Consider the following 20,608-nt stretch of genomic DNA (forward strand, 5'->3'; position numbering starts at 1 on the left):
TCCAAATAAGTCATTATGTAAATGTCAATGAAGATTCACATTCATCTAAATCACAGGTAATAAGTCCGAGGCAATGCCAAACAGTTTAGATATAAAAGTGTCTAAATATACTCTGTGGCTAAATGTCACATTAACATTAACATTATTTTACTTGCAATTATCCAATTATTAATCAAACAAGAAGCAATCTTACGTCATCAGGTGGTTCTGACTTGATTTTGCTCTCAGGATGCTCGGGTGCAGGGCCGGTCCCGGATCCAGAGCCGTTTCGTGGAGGGCCGCCAGCGGCCCCCGGAGGTGCCTTCCCCTCTAGCTCTTCAAGTTTAGGCTTGACGTCCACTGGCTCTTTGGAATCATCCTTGTTGAGGAGGTAGTGGAGGAGGGCGTGGGTCTTCTCCTTCTTGGGGCTTTGCTGCTCCTGCTTAGTCTCTGCGATCAACCCAGGCCCAGTCCCGGCCCCTGATCCTCCTGTCCCAACCTCACCGCCCTCCTGGCTCCCAAGTGACACCTTTCCTGTAGCCTCAGCTGTGATTTTAGCTACTTCATCTGGGGTATTGCCATTTTGAAGAAGCTTGTGGAGGATCTTGTGCTTCTCTTGTAGCGAGCCTGTGTAGTGAGCTGATGATATCGATGTTGACACTCCCCCTGGCCCGGTCGCCTGGCCTGAATTGGCACTGGCTGAAGAAGAGGAGACCCCAGTGGACGAGGGGCTAGTCATGCCTCCAGTGGGGTCCTTACTGTCTGATCCTGCAGGGGTACTGCTGCTGGTTGGTGGGGGTGGTACAGGAGGACCTGTTGGCCCACTGCCACCTATTCCCAGCTCCTCAGTTGGGGAAGTCAGCAACTGCAGCAACTTCTTATGCCCCTTACTGTCTGGCACCCTCCGAGCGGGTTCGGCGCTCGCCACCCCTGCCTCATTGCTCCCCTCTCCAGACTCTTTAGTCGCTGTAGCTGCCTGACTGTCTGGTCGGTCTCCAGAACTCTCAGCCTGAGGATGCTGATGATGGTGGTGATGGTGCATGGGGTGGTGATGGTCACCAGGTCCAGGCCCTAAGCCTCCTGCTGGGCTTTTGGAGCCATCTTGGACCGGCTTGGCAGGCTGACTGGGCTGTGAGGAAGAGGAGGAGGAGTGGATGCTGGGAGAGCTGTCTGGTTTGTGGGCTGGTGAGGGGGACGTTAAGGTGGAGGGGAGGGAGCTCCCTACTCCTTCACTGATTGCTTGTAGGGCGTTTAGGGAGCTGCTGGAGAAGGTGGTGGTGCTCCCTCCACTTCCTCCACCACTGCCAATGCCACCCATAGGAGAGTGTATACCTGGAACAGAAACAAAGCTCATGAAATCAAATAAATCTAATCAAACAAATAACGTCAGTCAAATTACAAATGATAATGATGCGGATGAAGTTTCTGGAGAGTGATCAACTGACCTCCGGGTGAGAACTGGTTAGCACCCATTTTTGGGCTCCCTCGGTTCCGGGGTGACATCAGGAGTCCCTGCTGGGGGCCGCCCATTCTGGGGCTCCCCGAGGGGCTGTTCATGCCACTGAGCCCAAACCCACCACTGCTCTGAAACGGGGGCTGCTGAGGGTGCTGCTGCATGCCTTGGCCTGGGTGATTCATGGGACCCATCTGATTCATGTGCCCCACCTGATTCATCTGACCCATCTGATTCATCTGCATCATGCGGTTGCCCATGCCTCCACCTCCACTTCCTCCCCCACCGCCCCCTCCGTAGATAGAGCTGCCTCCCATCGGACCCATGTGACCCATGTGGCCCTGCTCGTTCATGCCGAAGCCCCTGTTCATGCCGCCCATGCCCCCCATGCCCATCCCCCCACTGGCGTTCATGTTCATCTGGGCATTCGGGTTGGGGCCTCCCATGCCCTGTTGTCTCATAGTGTTCGGCATCATGCTCCCACTCTGAGCTGAGCGGTAACCGTTTGGTTCTCTGTGTGGAAGGAGAGAGAAAAAGTGCAAGGTTTTGAACACTGCAAAAACCTTGCGACAGAAATGCATCTAAAGTAGCAGTGTCTGTGTGGAGTCTTTTCACCGTTCACAGGACATCAGTGTATAAAAGCTACTTCAGCCTCCTCTACTTCAGCTATTCGTGTGGCATGAATGCCTCGGGTGCCTCGCATATATATGCTAGAAGTGCTTTTTCTTGTGAATGCAGTAAATGGCATATGCTCATCTGTGTTTGAATTGAGCGTGTGCACTTTCAGTTTTTCATTACCTCTGTAGTAGGTGAGTGGAAATGAAGCCTTGCGGCTCGTTGCTCATGGGGTGACGGTACAGCTTGCTCTTGGTCTGGGCTGTGACTGGAGTGCCGTCGGATAGAGAGAAGCGGTACAGGGGCGTCTCAGCGTGACCCTGCAGAAAGGCTTTGCGGACGGATAAAACGACAGATTAACACCATGAAACACTTATCTGATAACAAAGGTCATCAATCACTGCCTTCATGTTAAAACCAACTCTGTGATTACAATGAGGATCAATGTTGTAGTGCTCCGACATTCATATTCATGAGATCAATACTGATACACTAATGCATGAGGTGTGTGTTTATATATTAAACCAGGAGATCTCATTGAGATTCAGTGTCTTTCTGAAGGGAGTGCCTGGCCAAGGTAGGTAGCAATAGTTAATTAAAAACAAATAATTTCAGTCAGAGAATACACTGTTCGTAGCTGTAAGTATAGCATTGTAACATAGAAGACTGAATACACAGTTAATTAAATACAGCGACATTGTGATGCTTTTGCCTCGAGCTGTTTCACTGTGAATTTTAACAGCGCTTAACAAGGTGAATTCACTAAGTTTGAAGCGCTTCAGCTGATTCTAGGTAGTTGTGTGCTTTATGTGTGACCCACCCTCATGGTAGTGGCGTTTGTGAGACCACGGCTGCCCGTCGCTGTGTTGCAGGAACATCTGAATGCAACGCCTCAACAGATCCTCCCACCCCGGACGCATCGACGCTCGCAGAGAGTTCTGGTCGATCTGAATGAGTTTACCTGCCAGGGAGGACAGAAGGATGGCAGAAAAAGAAACAAGCAGACGAAAACGGTCAAACCTGTTCACCAATAATAATTCAAATTTTTATATATGTTTTTTAAATGACCGTCATGGCCTGTTCGAGCGTCTGTGTTTGCATTTAGGGTATGCATCTCTCACCTGAGAGCTCATGCCGGGTATTGAAACTCTCTGTTCTCTCCATTGCTGTCACCCGACGGGCCACACAGATCATACATGACTGCAGGTCTGCAGGTGAGAGGAGAGGAGCGTCAGTAACGTTTCATGATCATTGCATGTACTTACTTGCTTTAGGTTTTCACTGAAAAGTGCACAAGAGCAGATTTTAAACAAATGTGAAGGTAGTTTACATTCTTGAACCCTTTCAAGTTGTGTCAGGAGCATGTAATAAGTGTTCAGACCCATATCATAGGAGAGGTTGTGCCAGTGATGGTCCCATGACATAAATGTTCTTTGTCACATTTTCCACATGCAGTAAGTTGATTCTGTGTTTGTCAGTGTGTGGGTATTTTTACTGTGATATTAAACCAATTTCACATAGTTTTATGTGTCCATGCCTTCAAAATGACAGTTTACATTTGCGCTGTGTAGAACTAAGAAAATGCTACAGGGTAATGAAAAGTGAGGAGAAAAAAGGGAATAAAATGCAATGGAGTTTCTAGTGATGTGCCCGAGTCAGTCTAAGTGAGAAACAAAGTGGTTGCATTTTCAAAGTCAGATTTTGAACCAGACTTTTTCAGTTTGAATCTATTTTTCACTTTTTTTCAAATGTCCTCCAGATATGTTTTAAGACATAAAGACACCGCAAAGAATAATAACTTCTGTTTGATATGGTTTTGACAAAAAAAGTTTTTTCTACCTTGTTAAAATTACATTTACTTTTTATACTCAACTAAAAAATCTAGAATCTAGAGATATGCATAACAGCTGGACACAAGATATCTCCTACTTCACTGTAAAGTCCATTCTCAGTCTCTGTCCACTGGAGTTTTCAGGTTTCGTGCTCATACATATAAGTCTTAAATGTATTTCGTCTTGAGCGATCAGTGAAACTTTCTCCATTGAACTGATGAATTCAAAAACAGTCAAGAAATACTATCTCTTTATCACTAACTAAAAGTGTGTGTGTGTTTGTGTGACTGCCAGCGTACCTTCCCCCTCCTCAATCATGGCCTTGGGCTGGGTAAGAGCAAAACACTGCATGGTCTCGTAGCGCGGCCCTGCTGGCCCCTCCTCCATGGGGCCGTGGACATGGCCAAATTTGACCAGCATCCGGCAAGTGAAGGTGTGACTCTTCTGTCGGGCAGCCTCGCTTCCCCACGACACCCCATTTACTAAAAGGAAACACAAACAAACACATCATGCTGACAGAACTTTACACTGGGGAGTGAAATGGAATGAGCATGAAACTCCAGAGACTGAAAAACCACATGCAACTATGAATGGATTGCCTGTAATCAAATATCACAATAAGCTCACACCCTATCAAGCCGCACACACGTATAAGACAACAAACAAAACAAACAAACCACAGTGCAACATGAATTTTCCCTCTTAAATTGAGTAGCAGAAGCCTCTCCTGCTGTTCGGATCCCTGGCTAAATGGACCATAGGATTAATGTAGCCAAGGTGTCGATTTCCAATATCTCTCCCTCTCAGTCTGCTCTGCAGCGGGCAGAGGCCAGGGACACTCAGCCATCTATCCTCATTTAGACCCTGACTCCTCATCACAGCACATACACACACACACACACACACACATTTAGACAGGGTCACCTTCACAGGGGAGAGGGAAGAAGAGAAAAAAAAATAAGAGGCAAACTTCAGAGAGACATCCAACTGTCCTCCAAGGTCTGTGTGAAGCCTTATCAGGGCCTTGAGATGGCTGGAGGTCTCTGTCTGGCAGGTGCAGGGAGGATACAAGAGGGAACCCAGGAGAGCGAGACATGTCGAGGGGGTAGGAAGGGAGTGGTAGGAGGGGGGGCCTAACTGATAGTGAGAGGTGATTTAACAAGGCCTTGGCTTTCTCTCCTCGACAGAGAAAATGCAGCACACTCCCTGGGGCCGACATCTCCCCTCAGACACACTTAGCCAACAGCGAGGCAAGACAAGAGGGGTCAAAAAACACACTGGCCAACCAACAACAAAAGCTCACTCTATGTTTTGTGCACGAGTGTGTGTCTGTTTTTGTAAATGTATGTGTGCGTAACGGGTGCTCGTGTGTGTGTGTCTGTGTGTGTGTTTTTAACTGTAGCTGGCGTGGTCAGCGGTCATCCCACAGGAATGTGCCGAGAGAGCGTATTTCATTCATGGGTCCAAAAGATAATGAAGGGGCAGAGCAGCAGAGCGAGACACAATGAGGGGTGGGAGAGCAGCGAGAAGCAGGTTGAGAAACAGACAAGCACAATATTCATCTTAGTAGGCAGCCATATTAAGTATGAATGAAGCTGAGAAAGAGTGAGTTGAGAGTGGCACAAGGGACGCTCGGAGGAAAAGTAGATAAAAGATGAGTCTTAAAAGATAAAGGGAGTGAATGAATAAAGGAGTGTGCAGGGGAAGAGGAGGAATAAGTGAGAGAATGTGTCAATGACATGTCGGAGCCGCCGCTGCTTAGGAACATTACGGCAGAGTTAATCAAGTAGCAGGTTCAGTCGAGCACATATATCCATAATTAATCAGCTTTATAAATAGTGCTCTGTGCACATGCTCATGGGTTTACACACACACACACACACACACACACACACACACGCACACACACACACACACAAACGTGCACACGCACGCACGCACGCACACGCACACACACACACACACACAAACGTGCACACGCACGCACGCACACGCACACACACACACACACACACAATCAGAAATGCAATTACTGACATAGGCATGTAAAAATACAGGGTAAAACATACATATGCACATGCAAACACACAGTGAATTAAGTAGAGGAAAGTGTGGAGGTGCATTATTCAGCAGTAAGTAGTTTCCAGATGGCTGCCATGGGATCTGAATACAGCTCAGGCCTGTTTTACACTGTCTGGACCACTGAGTGTGACTGACAGCTGCGCTACGCTCTGCCTGCTTAGCACCGAGAGGGTGGGTGGGTGCTTCTGTGCACGGGTGTTTTGTCAGGTGTGTGTGTGTGTGTGTGTGTGTGTGTGTGTGTGTGTGTCTCTTTCTGAAAAGCTCTCATGCACATGAACAGGCTTCCCAGGAGCTCCTCATTATAATAAGAGCAGGAGTTAAGAACGGAGGAGCATGAATAAATAACTGAGTGAGTTTACATTGACGTACGTGCGGAGTTGTTGTAACCTCTCAAAGTTTGTTTTATACCTCGGCCCTGTGGAAGATGTCAAGCAGGGTTTACTTCTGAGCAGACGTGCAGCTTCCCTGTGAGTGTCTTTATGTGTGTAAGTGTGTGTGTGTTTCTCACTGTTGGTCTTGGGCAGGTTCTTGTGGAACTCCTCCCTGTCGTCCTCATGGAGAATGTTGTACACGCTGGTGTTGATGAGCTCTTCCTGTTTGTACTGCAGGTACTGCGTCACGTTGTCCGACACGAACACGATGCTGCCCTCCCGGTTCACCACAAACAGGAAGCCATCCAGAGCCTGAGAGGAGAACAGCGTCAGGAAGTCACCACCGGGCCAGCTGGCCAATTAAAACCTCAAATAAATATCGTCCCATTAGGCGGGGAGGAGAGCCAGACTCACCTGCAGCAGGAGTGGCCCCAGGTGGTCCTTGTCGATGACCCCCTGACCTGTTGAGGACACGTCTGACTTCTGCACGTCGTCATCGTTAGATGAAGCTTTTCCTGTAGGAGAGGAAAGGGAGGAAACGCGTTTAGAAAAACAGCACAAACAGCCACTTTAAGCCCAGCCGCCTACAAAGAAGCCAAAAAAGAGCAAAGTAAAAATGCAAGGTGAGAGCAATGATACCTGAAACCAGAGAGCCAGTTATTCACTAATGTAGCTGCACCAGCAGGGGGCAGCGTTTCTCAATCTTCACTTTCTTTTCTTTTCTTTTTTTTTTTTGAATTTAAAACTACAGGTGAGGAGGGAGACGGACGGAGGCAGGTTTCTCTGAGGAGCCCGTCAGGAGGAGTAGAGGGCTGGGTGCATGTGGAGCAGGTAGCAGCCGTCCTCATGCTTTATATTCAGTGTCAGACTCTGAGGGACTGTCTGGTAGGCTGGGGCTGAGAGAGAGAGAGGGAGAGAGCGCGGGAGAGAGCTGGAGAGGCTCTGGAAGCTGTAATGGTGCAGGGGCAGGAGCTGAGGCACCTGAATTAATGGAGAGGCTGAGGCTGGGAAAGAAAGACAGATAAAGAGAGAGAGAGACAGGATGGACCGGGGCTGAGACAGAGCGACGTGGACGGAGATGAAAACGGCTGGTGTTTGGGCTGTTGTATTAATACAGGATTTGGTCTGAGAAAGAGGCGGGGGCTGCTCGGCTACAGGAATCATTCTATCTGATTAGCTCCCAAGGGGCACAGATACCCACACAAAGAAAAAAAAAAAGCCATTGCTGCCTACAGCCAGGCTGTGTGAAGTTAGGTAGAGAAGGACTGAACGAAAGACAGAGAAAGAGGAAAGAGAATGAGACAGAGTGTGAGAGCGACAGAAAGAGAGAGGCTGCACTCCATCTGTTCACTCAATATCTTAAGATGCTGGGGGCAAACCTGAGGATGCTGCAACTCATTGTGCTGCAATACAGATGAGACATGAGGGGAAAAAAACAGGGAAGCAGAGGAGGAGGAGATACAAGAGCAGGGTACATTAAATCCAAGTGAGATGAAGAACAGAAATGGTTGTAGAGAAAAGAACACAATGAAGACTGGCAGAAAGCACAACTGAAAGTGAGAAGAGGAGAAGAGGAACAGGTAGAAAGAGAGAGGCGAGTCTAAACGCCTGTGTCATTATGTCTTCACTTCCTGTAACTATGGCAACCTGTCAGCAGCCAATCAGGGCCAGCTGTAGCCTCTTCCCCTTCCTGTCGAGGTGGCAGACACTGACTGAGCCGAGCAGAAACACAAGAACAAAATTCACCAGCGGCTCTCCCCCTTGATCTCCAGAATTTCACCTTGAACAGAAAAATTCAAACTGACACGAGCATGGATGTATGAGTTAAAAATGTCCACTCCACACTGACGGTGCATCTGCAAAACAAACATCTCAGCCTGCAGCTTTTTAAATTGTTCACTGCACAAATGACCGCTGCATAATGGAGACAGGACTATGACAACAGCAGCTGTAACAGAACTAATAATTTGGCAGTTCAGCAGAATGGATGGGCATGTGATTACCTGCAAACGTCCAATTAAACAGCCCCTGGCGAGGCCAGCACACAGCTGTGCATGTCCATAACACACACACACACACACACACACACACACACACACACACACACACACACACCCACACCCACACACAAATGACAGGTTCACAAAGCATTGCCAATGTTTCCTCCCAAACATAAACAGTTGAGGCTGTGAAATTTGTGGGAGATGAATGACTGATTCGTCCTTGCACCTGGGCTCTGAAGCGTGTGTGTGTGTGTGTGTGTGTGTGTGTGTGTGTGTGTGTGTGTGTGTGTGTGTGCTAACCCCAAGCTGTCTCTTCCCCCTCTCTCTCTCCTCAACACCTTACTCTAGGTTTCCTACACACACTACTTGAACAGTCCGTCTGACTTGCAGTGCAGCTGTCTGGCTCCAGCCTTCAGTGGCCTTCAGGATCTCAGACAACTGTGTCCACTCACCCTGCTCTTTGATCTGGCGAATCTGGCGCACCGTCTCTTTGAGGATGGCACATTTGTCTGGTTTGACGTTGAAACTGTCGATGTCGCTGAGGTTGGCGGAGATCAACTCTGCTAGCTCCTCTATGTATTTGCTCTCCTGCTCCCGACGCTTTCTCTCACACCTGCAGGGGCCAACGTGCAGAGATTAAAGTTAAGCTAATGCTACTCCACTTCTCTCAAATTTTCAGTACTGTTTTTATATGCAGAGAAGATCAATGCGACTCTCAAGTCAATGCCCTAAACGTGAAGCTACAGCCAGGACAATGTCAACTTAGCTTAGCTTAAAAGCGGAAAACAAGGGGAAATAACTAGCCTGGTGACAAGTTATGGGTATGTGCTGGACTGTTTCTTGGCTCACTGTGGTGTCCAACTGCGGTGTCCAACTTGTCATAGCCTATCTTGTTTTTTGTACAGTTTAAGCTATAATGTGTTAATTAGTGAGTTTTAGCTAGTAGGAAGTATTCTTTAACTTGAACACAGCCAGACTCGCTGTTCTCAGTCTTTATGCTAAGCTAAGATAACCAGCTGCTGGCTCTAGCTTCATATATAGCGTACAGACATGAGAGCGCTATCAATATTCTCACCTTACTCTCGGCATGAAAGTCAATATATGTGTATTTCCCAAACTTGTTCTAAATAACTGTACATATTGTCCAGACTCTAGGACGACTAAGGCAAAATGCTGTCTACTTAAATCAATTAGCAACTTGGAGTCAGTGTGCAAATCATGAAATTCATCTTCAAAAGTGTTTTTTTCCACCAAAGCTACATACAGAATCTTCTTATATTGTTTCTGCACACAGTATGGCTCTTGCTCGTCACTGCATATATCAACAAAAGAAGTCACATGGCCTGTTCTACAGAAACCACTGACCCAGTAGCCCACTTTCTTGCGTTTTCCCCTCTCTTGTGCTTATCAGACACACTCACCCCAGACCAGGCGTCTCGCAAGTGGAGAGCTTGCGTTTCCGGTTTTCTGAGCTCAGAGGCTCCATGGAGTTCTCCCCCAATCCGCTCATCGTGTACACATATCAGCACCTGAGAGGAAGGAACACACACATACACAGGTGTGAATAAGGGTTGAATACAGACAGAGAGGGGATTATATAGCCCCTATTAGCCTTTTCACTCTTATTATATAGGTTATTGTGAAGCGAAGAAGACATGTGAATCTTCCTTTTGAACTCAGCAAAAAAACACCAATACAAAGGCAGGTTGTAAAGTGCAAAAGAGTACACAGCAGGGTAAAATATGCTTACATCATGCAAATCTTATTCTCCTGGCAGACTCTCACGAACATAAACATGTCTCGTCGGCCTCCTTCTCCTCCTCATTGGAGAAAATGAGAGTGAGCATGTGAGGTTGTGTTTGTTTGTGTGTGTGGGCCTGTGCATGTATGAGTTCATTAGCTCATATGGTACATCCACACACACACATCCACACTCAGGATTAGCAGTGTCTCTGATGATAAGCCATGCTGCACAACTAACCCCGTTAGACAGCCGTCTGTCTCCCATAATGCATCAAATTTCGTCTCCAGGAAGTGAGCTGATAAAGGTTGTGGGGAAGAGAGGCAGATGGGACAAAAGGAGGCGAAGACGAGGAGGAAGAGGAGGAGGAAGACAATGAGGAAGAGAAGGGAATAGAGGGAAGGAACAGAAGGAATAAAGGAGGGAGGGAGAAGCCAGTGTTGTGAAGTGAGCTCTGATTGGTCACTTTCATTGCCACAGTGACAGCAGCTGACACTGGGGAAAGGTAGGAGGGAGGGAGGGAGGGAGGGAAAAGAGGATGTAAGGAGGGAGGGATGAGAGGAAAGTAAATGACAGGGAGAGAGAGAGAGCACAAATATAGTGGGAGACAGAGGATATAAAGAGAAAATGCAGAGGAAGAAAAAATACAGGGGGGGGGGGAATCAGAGCGAAAAGAGGCGGAGGCAGTGGGAGGGAGCGAGCCAAGAGAAAGAAAGATAAAGGCATGTCAAAGAAAGACAGGAGGGAAGGGGAACAGGTGAGAGGAGGAGGAATTAGAGGAGGAGATGTAACATTCAGACTGTCTGGTGTGTGTTTTGAATGCATGTGTGGCGCACAGAGTGGGCTGAAAGCCTCCAGTACCCCTCTTAACCTTCACAGCCAGAGCAGCTTTTTCATTCCATTGATTACATGGTTATCCTCTGACCAGAGCACTGCCTCTCCTGCATAGCAAATCAGGCCAACGGCAGGGGAGCGATGCCGGCCTGTTATTTAATCATCATGCACCATCATCTCAGGCTCCTTCTTGTGGGATCAGAGCAAGCCATGAAAACGTCTGATTGCGTTTGTTTTTTTATTTTTTGTTTTTGGACAGAGAACGTTCTAATCTGCAGTTGTGTGCTTGTGGCTCACAACAAGATCATATCCGACTAAGACAAGCAGTAAACACACCTCCTTATTGAGAGAGAATCAATATGAAGGCTGCTTTCATGCATGTCTTCCAAAAACCAGGTGAAAAACAAGTGTATTCCCTTGCAAGACAACAACGGGAAATACTCATGAATCTTCTTCTAAAAGCAAGAGGTGCTCTGAAGATGCGCCGATCCTCTTGCTCAATCCCTCCTGCTTTGAGTTTCTTTCAAATTTCTCTTTTAATCCCTCCCTTGAGTCCCTCCCATCTGACTGTCTGTCTGACTGTCTCGTTGCCTTTGTCTGCTTGCCTACCTGCATCCCTTCTTGCCTATCCTCCTGTCTGCCTCCCTGTGTGCCCATCTACCTGCCTCCCCGTCTGCTGCTCATCATTAGACAAAACCCCCGCTTGCTGTTGTCTGATGAAACCTACCACAAGGGAAACGCCGCAAAAAGCAGAGAGGGGGATGTACAAAGTCGGAGAGTTCAGAATTCAAAGAGCCAAAGCGAAGTGTTTGAGTGAAACTCCATCCTTGCATTCTGCCGATCGAGCCCGCCCGCCCGCCTATTGATGGAGTTCTCAAAGGGAGAGTTGCTCTAATTGCAGAGTGAATGAGGCGGCCCCAGAGAATGGTTGATTAGGAGGCTGCTGAATGCCCCAGGGAAATGGGTCACCTCCAGCCTGGCGCGGGCCGCCCGCTTTTCCAGTGCAGGGAGAAAGTCAATTACACGCCACAGGCAATGGGGCCTGGTGGCACAGAGGCAGCGGGGCTGCGGTGGGTACAATACAGCAGCAGGGGGCAGCGGAATTGAGACACGTAAAGAGGGAAATGGGAGACGGAGATGGCAGTATGGAGGGCAGCAAGAGGGAGAGGAGTGATGGGCACTTTAAAGATGGCAAGATGGCAATTCAAAGGAGAGAGACTAAGATGCAATAGATGTGAGACAGTGAGCAAAAAGTAAATAGCTAGTCAATTTTTCTGCACCTGTCTGTGAATTAACATTTCACGTTAGAGCTCAAGAAAACTTGAATAGAAATGCTGGAAATTAAAAAAGGCCTTGGCTGGGGTGTCAATGTTGAAAAGATGTACAAAATGATGAAAACAAAAATGTTGGCAGTACGCTATGTGAATAGACAAAAGGTGTCACAGTTCCGGCCTCCGGTATCGAGAACGTGAAATCGTGGACGTTTGTATCGTGGTTTGAGAATCATCACACCCTTATCAAACAGCTTCAGAAACCCCCTACCCCCCAGACATTTTGGACATCGGCATGGGAAACCTGCATCCGACAATTTGTGTAACTTTCTAAAACAGACAATGTGACATTCACACCCACTTCATGCATCGCCAGGAAAGACTGTCTGAAAATGTCTGTCTATCTATCTATCTATCTATCTATACATTGGCAGTTTCTTCCAAATGTATGGTAAATTTCAACCAAATTTCGGGAAAATCTGAAAAATCAAATCTAAAAAAAAAAAAAAAATCCAGTTTGTTTACATTATAACCACTGCAGAAGAAGAGGGTGCAAAGGGATGACAGTACAGTGGATGTTTAGGTCACATGCTTCATATTCATCATCATTAATTTGCTAACCGTGTTTTCATTTCACTTTGTCACATTTTGCTCTTATTGATACAGGAACTTTTTCCACCTCAGCCAAGCATAAAAACTTGCTTCAGAGATTTTGTTCGAATTTCCACTCTTGTGTTTTTTATGTGTAAATTGAAAATACACATAAAAACAGGTAGATGGAAACCCACCTGATATGGAAGGTTTTCCAGCCTTCATTTGAGTGCTGCTGTTCGGAAAACGGCTTTTGCCTTCCGACATGTTTGGTGACATATTGTACAAACTATTTATTTTCTAACATAACCCCTTAAAACCACTCTTTCTCCCTCTTCAGAATATTATAGTGTATGATGGAAACATACTTTGATTCTCATGCACCACATTCCCCAGGCCAATCGACTTCCTCATTTACTTCTGATTGGCTGCATGTCATTAGTCTATAGACTAAATCATATAGCTGAAGATGAAGGCATTCATCAGAATAGGAAGCCGATAATCAGAGTGGTCACTGAGCAGTAGCTGCTTGTGGCTGGGCCCGAAAACAAATAAGAACAGGACAAATCATTTACTGTGGGGTCCAGAGCCATCATGAGAGAGTCTTCTATTCCTCTGTGGACAGGTACAGGTGAGTACACCCATGCAGGAAAGCAACACTGGATTTTTACACTAAGCAGGGTAAAGTTTGACCTGCTTCTCAACCCTGATCTTGACCTGTGTGATTTTAAGGGGTCACCACCTTCACGCCGACAGTTGACCCACATATTTTCCGGGTCATTAGACAAGTGTGAAAGGAGGATCACTCAGGTCAACACTGCTGTGGCATCACCTGGGGTGAAGCTAAACTCCTGAGGTCTGCTACAGGACAGCAACCTGCCAGTGACCCTGGAGCCCAGTGGGAGCACTGATCACCAGGAACCAGACTGGCTTTATGGCAAAACCAGAGGAAGCAGCTCAACTCATAAATAAATAAATAATAATAATAAAAAGCATGCAATCCAACCCCGGTAAGGTTCACATGCTACAGGACGTGAGATGGCGAGCTGACCAGTAGAAGAGCTAATTCTCACACAATGGCTGACAGAATATGCCCTTAATTGAGACTTTGTTTGATAGGGTATCTGAAACAAGTTTCTATGAAGTTTACTGGAAACATTCATGGTGCCCAGAAGATGAATCTAAATGCTTCTTGCTGAACCCCTGACCGTCCCGTTAACCCCACAATCAGGCCAAGGTTTCTTCTTGCACACAAGAAATACCAAAATGTGTATTTACAGCCCTTTCCATTGAGTTTAACTCCCATTATAATCCCCATCATGCAGCTGGCATGGATGAAAGATGAAAATAGGGAGCGTGTTTTGATTTTATTTACCTATTTGCCCCATATGGCAAGGGGGAAATCATTTTCATAGATTAATCTGTCATGAGAAGAGTCTCCTCAATATGCAAAATCAACTGCATAGTTCATTAAGCTGATTGTATTTTATTTAAGTAGAGATAATTAAGAGATAAATTCATTTCAGTAATCTTAATGGAGGCAAACTAAACATGCATTTAATTTCTCTCTGTGAATATTTAACCTTGTTGCTGCTGCAGCCTTTACATTAGTCTGGCTGTATTCAATCCAGACTTGTGCCACATTGACAGTGAAACAGAAATCTTACAAGGTCTCGTTTTTGAATAATCATATGTTGTTTTATCATAGCAAAGGAAAATTAAGTTTGCAAAGAGATTTTATTGTTTCTAACAATAGCCCTGAAAAAGGTTGTAAAGTTTGTAGATTAAACATTCAATATTAACAATTCATTTCATGGATATCAATCATTTAATATTCATTGTATAAACTGTGAACACTAGACCAGTTATATTTTTTTTCAGGAGTTTTGGAAACACCTGTGAATTTATCTTTAATTTATCCAAATCAGCCCTGCGATAGACTGACAACCTTCTCAGGGTGTTCCCTGCCTCTCGCCCAATGTCAAATGGGATTGGCTCCAGCCCACAAGCCCACCCTCAAAAAAAGATAAGCAGTATAGCTAATGGATGGATGAATTTTTCAAGTCACACAATACCAAATTCTTGAAATCTTTCACAATTATGGCTTTCACTGACTGCGCTTTTCTACTTTTCTCTCAGTCACACTCTTGGAAATGTGTTTTTTTTTTTGTTTGTTGCTTCAATAAAGATGTTTGCAATAAGATGAGCAGTGCTTCAATAAGACTGGTGAGTTAAACTCACAGACTCTAGGGGAACAGAATTAAAATGGATGAACAGCAGTAAAAAACTGAAAGCAAAAGAATGAGGTTTGGGAAGACTGAAAACAAAGTGGAGAGGCGACAGACCTCCCACGACAGAGTGAGTCACAGCAGAGGAAAAAAAAAAACCACACAATGCAACAAATAAGAATGTGTCGGAAAGAGTTACCGGAGGTTGATGATGAGTGCACAGAAAAAAATGAGCAAGAAAAAAAAAAATACAACCTAGACCTATCTTTAATCTGTTGTTGTTGTTGTTGTTGTTGTTGTTGTTGTTGTTGTTGTACTTAGTCTGTAGACAGGCAGTTTTATTCCCGTCTAAATATCATCTGAAACATCTTGGGATTCCCCAGAGTGGCTTCAGTCAATGTTTCAGCTTCATTCAGGGTTGAACTGAAGCTCGTATGGTTTTCTGCGTAGCACAGAAAGTTTTGTAAATTTAAGTGAAAAGCTGAAACATGGTTTCTGTTGTCTGTGTAAAGCAGTGCTTGGATAGGCATATTCATTAACTACCTCTCAAATGCTTAGATGGCAAAACTATCCCACTGGCTGCCATCAAAATTTCTGCATGTTTGTTTGACAAGCGTCTCTGTTTCCACTCTTTCTTTTTTGGGAGGATAAGACTGTAAAGGCAGGACGATCTGGACAGGGTCTGGGTGCTAGCGACAAAAGGGAGGAGCAGAGAGGAAGGGAGAGAGGGAGGGAGGGAGAGGGAAGGTGACAGAGTTAGCAGGGCGGGTGTGCTCAGACTGGGTGATGCAAATAGCCCCGCTGTTGCCTCCCCCGCTGCCCGCCTGCCTGCCAGCCGCTCTTTCATAATCTCTGTTGACAAAACAGAGGCACACGGCCCTGGTCTGGCCTTGTAAACTCACACCAGTGACATGACAAGAGCTGCAGCTGCTTCGCTTTGACTACTCAAGCCACAGACAGTCTTGACTGGTTAATGGTGGATTAAGAAGAAATTGGCTCCCAGTTTGACGTGTGATCTGACTGGCGTCCAATCTTGTGACCTCTGCTGACTTAAGCTGGACAAACCCAGTGGAATAGATTTCAGAAGTATTTTTCCTGACTGTAAACTCCCTTTCAGTGTTACCTTAATGATATCCTCAGTGGCCCTTAACATTGAAGATTCAAGTCTAGTCAAACAGCGAGACAGATGAGCGCACACGCACAAACACACACATACACGCACTTTACGCACGCAAGAAAGAAGCCCCTCATCGCTTCTTGACCAGTGTGGAGAGATGAGCTTCTAGTGTGAACAGCCAGGCTAATGCTCGTGCAACACGGAGTTACACTGGCACCAAACCCCAAAATAAAATAAACTGGGCAGGCCTAACTCAGTCCTCAGCATAGGGGACGGCTTGTTTACTGGTTTTTATTCAGAAATGGCAACATGTCAACGGGCTGTGGGATTAGTCTTGTGTGCCGTCTGTTAACTGTCAGACCCAAGGCAGAGGATATCCACTCAAATGGTACTGATGTCCCACGATATTTTAACTGTTTAACCTATTAATCGGTCAAAATTATTATTATCAGTTTATGGTTAAGCTGTTAATTATGAACAACACTAGTTTTGACCATCATCAGTTTGAGTTATTTCAACTTTGTTTCTGAGTTAGTTTGGCATGCAACGTCGATTTATCTGACAATTATTTTCTTGATTTTACTGTTAATTACAAATATATTTTTTAGCTGATAGACTAATTAATTAAATCAAGTAACTGTTTCAAGTCCAGTGGATAGTCTGCATTCTACAATACCCATGAGCCTCAGCTTCCATTGGCTATGGAGGCGAAGGCATGAATTTGAGCTGGTTTTAAAACACTGCATCATATCTGCCAAATTCAACCAAAACTGACTCAAAATCCAAAAGTAAAAATGATGTGATCTGCTGAATGTGTAATCAGGTTTCTACACAGTGTGACTGTGGAGTTCAGCCCTCCATTAATAACTGTACAGTCTTGTTCCATTGACTTTTTATTTAAGAACCAGATGTTTTCTAATGCAGTTGCTCAACTTTTGCACTGATGATTCAACCAGGAGAATTTTGTGCCCATTCAAGCATAAGAAGAGTTCCAGTGACATTATCTTTGCAGAGAAATGAATGGGATTTATACTTTTGGGAGCCCTGAGCACCAGAAATAACTCCATCCACTTTGCGACCTGCCCTTTCCTCATCTTCACCCTCCGTGGTTTTCTTCTTGTTCATGTCCAGTATCTCCTCTGTCTGGACTTGGGCTCTCCGCCCCCCCCCCCCCTTTCTAAAAGAACCTCACGACTTACACAATCGCTCCTGCTATCTGTGCAACAGCAGCACGTCTGCAGAAGCATGTGTGAGAATGCACGTGAACGAAAGAGAGTGTGGTTAAGTCTGGGTGCGTGTGTGTGCGTGTGTGTGCGTGTGTGGGCGTGTGTGTGTGTGTGTGTGTGTGTGTGTGTGTGTGTGTGTGTGTGTGTGTGTGTGCGTAGTTGTCGTCACCTGCGGACAGGGGTAGAAGATGAATGTTCTCTTTCAGCCTCTGTGGCAGGTAGAGCATAAAGAATAATTTGACTTCTCCTCCTGTCTCGCTGCTGTCTTCCCACTCTTCATTTTCTCATCTGCCTGAAAATCACTCGCTCAACCCCCTTTGTTTCCCCTCTTGTTGCTGCTGCTGCTGCCACCACTCTCTCTCCGCAAACTATTCCATCTTCCAAAATCCAGAATCCAAACCTCAAATACAAAACACCTCCATAAAACATTTGCTTTGGAAAACACACACTGTTCTCTGCGTTCAGGTCAAGAGGATGTTGCAAGAATGTGGCAACAACAAGAAACTGTCTGTGGCAAACTGCTCAACCTAAACCCAGCAGGCCGTTTCCATGCCAACCATATGGGATGTTAGCCCACCTTGTGACGGAGCCGAGGTGATGGACGATCAGATCCCCCCTTCCCCTTCACTATGGGGGTGTGGTCCTATATGGCCTGGTCAACGGCGTCTGGAGAGGGAAAAAAAGAAAAAAAAGTTTAACAATCATGCTCACCAGTGCACGTTCATTATGGTGATATTAATGAATAACAAGCAGCATTATTAATCAGAGGCCTGAAGACACATGCACAGGAAGCTGCATTAACAGCTTAATGAGCAGAAGGAACTGTGAGGGAGCCGTGCTTCACTATGTGCCTTTGTCTTTATTACGGGTGCACGCGTACAGAGCAAACATATCATGGCTCCTGTGCATTTGCATTAACACACAGATCGCTCCCACAGCCAGACCAGCCACACGTACCTACAAACACACACACACACACACACACACACACACATATATATGAAAAGGGTTGTTGAGACACAAGTTTTACAGGAAACCAAATGGTTGAAACCCGAAAGTGACGACAGCATGTGATCCACAGTTCAGCTAGTTGCTCTATCTACAGTATGAAAGGTAAAATAAAGTGCTTCTACGTCTTTCCCATTAAATGTGCACTCAAGGCCCATACAACCGGATTTAAACGTAAAGCCTTTATTGGCAAATATCTCTCAAGCTTTATGGACTTGGAGCAAGAGTACGAAAACAGACTATTAGGCTGAATCATCGCTCTAATCCCAAAAGCACATAATAGGCTAATTTGTGTCCATTTAGATCCTGATAAGAAACAATTTATGTGTGTGTGTGTGCATGTGTGTGCGTGTGTTTTGGACACGCTGAGTTGTTGTAGTAGTTCAAGTGTTCTGTCTGAACAATCATAAGAGAGTATCCTGTGGGGGGTAAAGAGTGCGTAACCATGGAGAACGCTGGGCGTTTCCATGACACCCTGTCATCAGTGAAGCACGCCGCCAGGATGTCTCATGTTCAGCTGTCACTGTGCCTCATTGTGTGTGTGTGTGTGTGTGTCTGTGTGTGTGTGTGTTTGTGTGTGTGTGTGTGTGTGTGTGTAGAGAAGGAGATAGAAAGTAGGTTTTCTTTCATTTTTATAAAGTGGATGTGTGAGAGTGTCGTGTCAGAGCGCACGTTTCTCAGTTCAGTTTGATTGCGCGTGTGTGCATGTGTGTGTGGTTCACCTCATGCTTAGCGTGCCTATCTTGTGTATATTTACATGTGTGAGCGTGTGTGTGTGTGTGTGTGTGTGTAAGCGCGTGCCTGTGCACTTTTCACCGTCAGCAACCTGACCGCTGGCTGCACCCATGATTGGGAGCAGATGGGGGCTGTTGGTGTGTGTGTGTGTGTGTGTGTGTGTGTGTGTGTGTGTGTGTGTGTGTGTGTGTGTGTGTGTGTGTGTGTGTGTTAGGAGGCAGGATGAGGAGGAGGAGGGGTGCATGCTCTAGTTTAGATGATGTATGGACTCTCACACACCAACAAAGACCCTCCTTCGACCAATGTGTTTCCTATTAATTGAAAGGGGAGAAAAATAGTGCCGGAGAGCGACTGCTTAAACAGGAAGAATTAATAGCTCAGCTGTGACAAAGAGTAACTGACTCCATTTTTTTGTGCACAAGTTGGGGAAAAATAAAAAGTAGTGCTCTGCGGCGTCCATGAGCAGGGACAAGAGACCCTCCAGTGCAATCATTAGTGCTCTTTGTGCTCACTTTGACACAGCCAGGGCGAACGTAGTTTACAGCACATGGTGCCGCTCACACCAGCGTAAAGCCTTAAATATGAAAGCAGTGTGAATGAGCTTAAGATACAGAGGTTGAGTAAATGGAGAAATCTTGAGCTCGCAGTTGCCGAGGCCTTTTCACAGTCCGTTCTCCACCTTTCACCACGTCTGTTTATTTCCTCACGCTATTCAACAACTCATCATCCGAGGTCTAAACAAGCCTTCACCCTTTAACTGTATGAAATGTTTGTGCCCTTGTATTTCATCTGTGCACTTCAACAAACACAATAAATATCTTACATAACAGTATCTTCCACTTGTTAAAGCTGCACAGTTTAAAGTCTCAATACAGATGCAACCAGAGTTCACAGTTTACTGTGAATGCTCATACAGAAAACATTAACGTCATGATATAAATGATCGCAATGACAATTCAGCATTTCAAAGCTGTGCAAGCATGAGAGTCAGAGTGTAAGATTTAAGTCAGTGGCTACTTGATTTTGACTTTCTTCCTCTTTCCACGCAAGATAATATTGAAGGACTCACAGCTGATGAATCAAGGTTTGCTGGGCCTCTTCTCTGTTCCTAAAAGTTGCCTTATATCACCCTGAAACTCATCACACCTCTGTTAAAGCTGCTAATTTAGCCAAACTTTGGCTTAAAAACAATTATTGTGTTTGATCAATGTTATCTAATTTACCAAATCTTTCACTGTATCACAGTTTCTCAGTAGTCGGGGCCATGATCTGAACAAATAACAACTGCAGAGAAACCAGTTTCCTTCTGGGATCAACAACCCGTCACTGGTGATCTACATCGACCTGTCCTCTGCTGCCAGTGGTCCTCAAGCTGAGCTCCACATATACAGTACGTTTACTGCACATTCGCCGAGCCACTGTGCTGTGTTGTTAAGTGTGTGTTGTTCCTGTTAATCCGAGCGCAGCCACGTGCTTGGCAGAAACAGAGTATGACGGACTGGACACTTTCTCAGAGAGTGTG

At 45.7% G+C, this 20,608-nt stretch overlaps 1 protein-coding gene across 2 annotated transcripts in view; it reads right to left on the bottom strand.

Annotated features, from left to right (window-relative positions):
* The window catches only part of LOC111671543 (nuclear receptor coactivator 3-like), a 58,168-nt gene that overhangs the window by 9,048 nt on the left and 28,512 nt on the right, over positions 1–20,608 (bottom strand). For both annotated transcript variants that reach the window (XM_023428663.2, XM_023428664.2), the window contains exons 2-12: positions 17,921–18,009; positions 9,757–9,864; positions 8,788–8,948; positions 6,747–6,847; positions 6,470–6,644; positions 4,179–4,361; positions 3,169–3,255; positions 2,868–3,008; positions 2,231–2,378; positions 1,425–1,945; positions 194–1,311 (exon numbers count right to left, since the gene is read on the bottom strand). In XM_023428663.2, the coding sequence (XP_023284431.1) occupies positions 194–1,311; positions 1,425–1,945; positions 2,231–2,378; positions 2,868–3,008; positions 3,169–3,255; positions 4,179–4,361; positions 6,470–6,644; positions 6,747–6,847; positions 8,788–8,948; positions 9,757–9,845 (2,724 nt within the window). In that variant the 5' untranslated portion in view covers positions 9,846–9,864; positions 17,921–18,009. The remainder of the gene's footprint in view (positions 1–193; positions 1,312–1,424; positions 1,946–2,230; positions 2,379–2,867; positions 3,009–3,168; positions 3,256–4,178; positions 4,362–6,469; positions 6,645–6,746; positions 6,848–8,787; positions 8,949–9,756; positions 9,865–17,920; positions 18,010–20,608) is intronic.

The sequence above is a fragment of the Seriola lalandi genome, unplaced genomic scaffold, assembly GCF_002814215.2.
Source record: "Seriola lalandi dorsalis isolate HSWRI2012SDOR001 ecotype SW California unplaced genomic scaffold, Sedor1 jcf7180002054884, whole genome shotgun sequence".
NCBI lineage: Eukaryota > Metazoa > Chordata > Actinopteri > Carangiformes > Carangidae > Seriola > Seriola lalandi.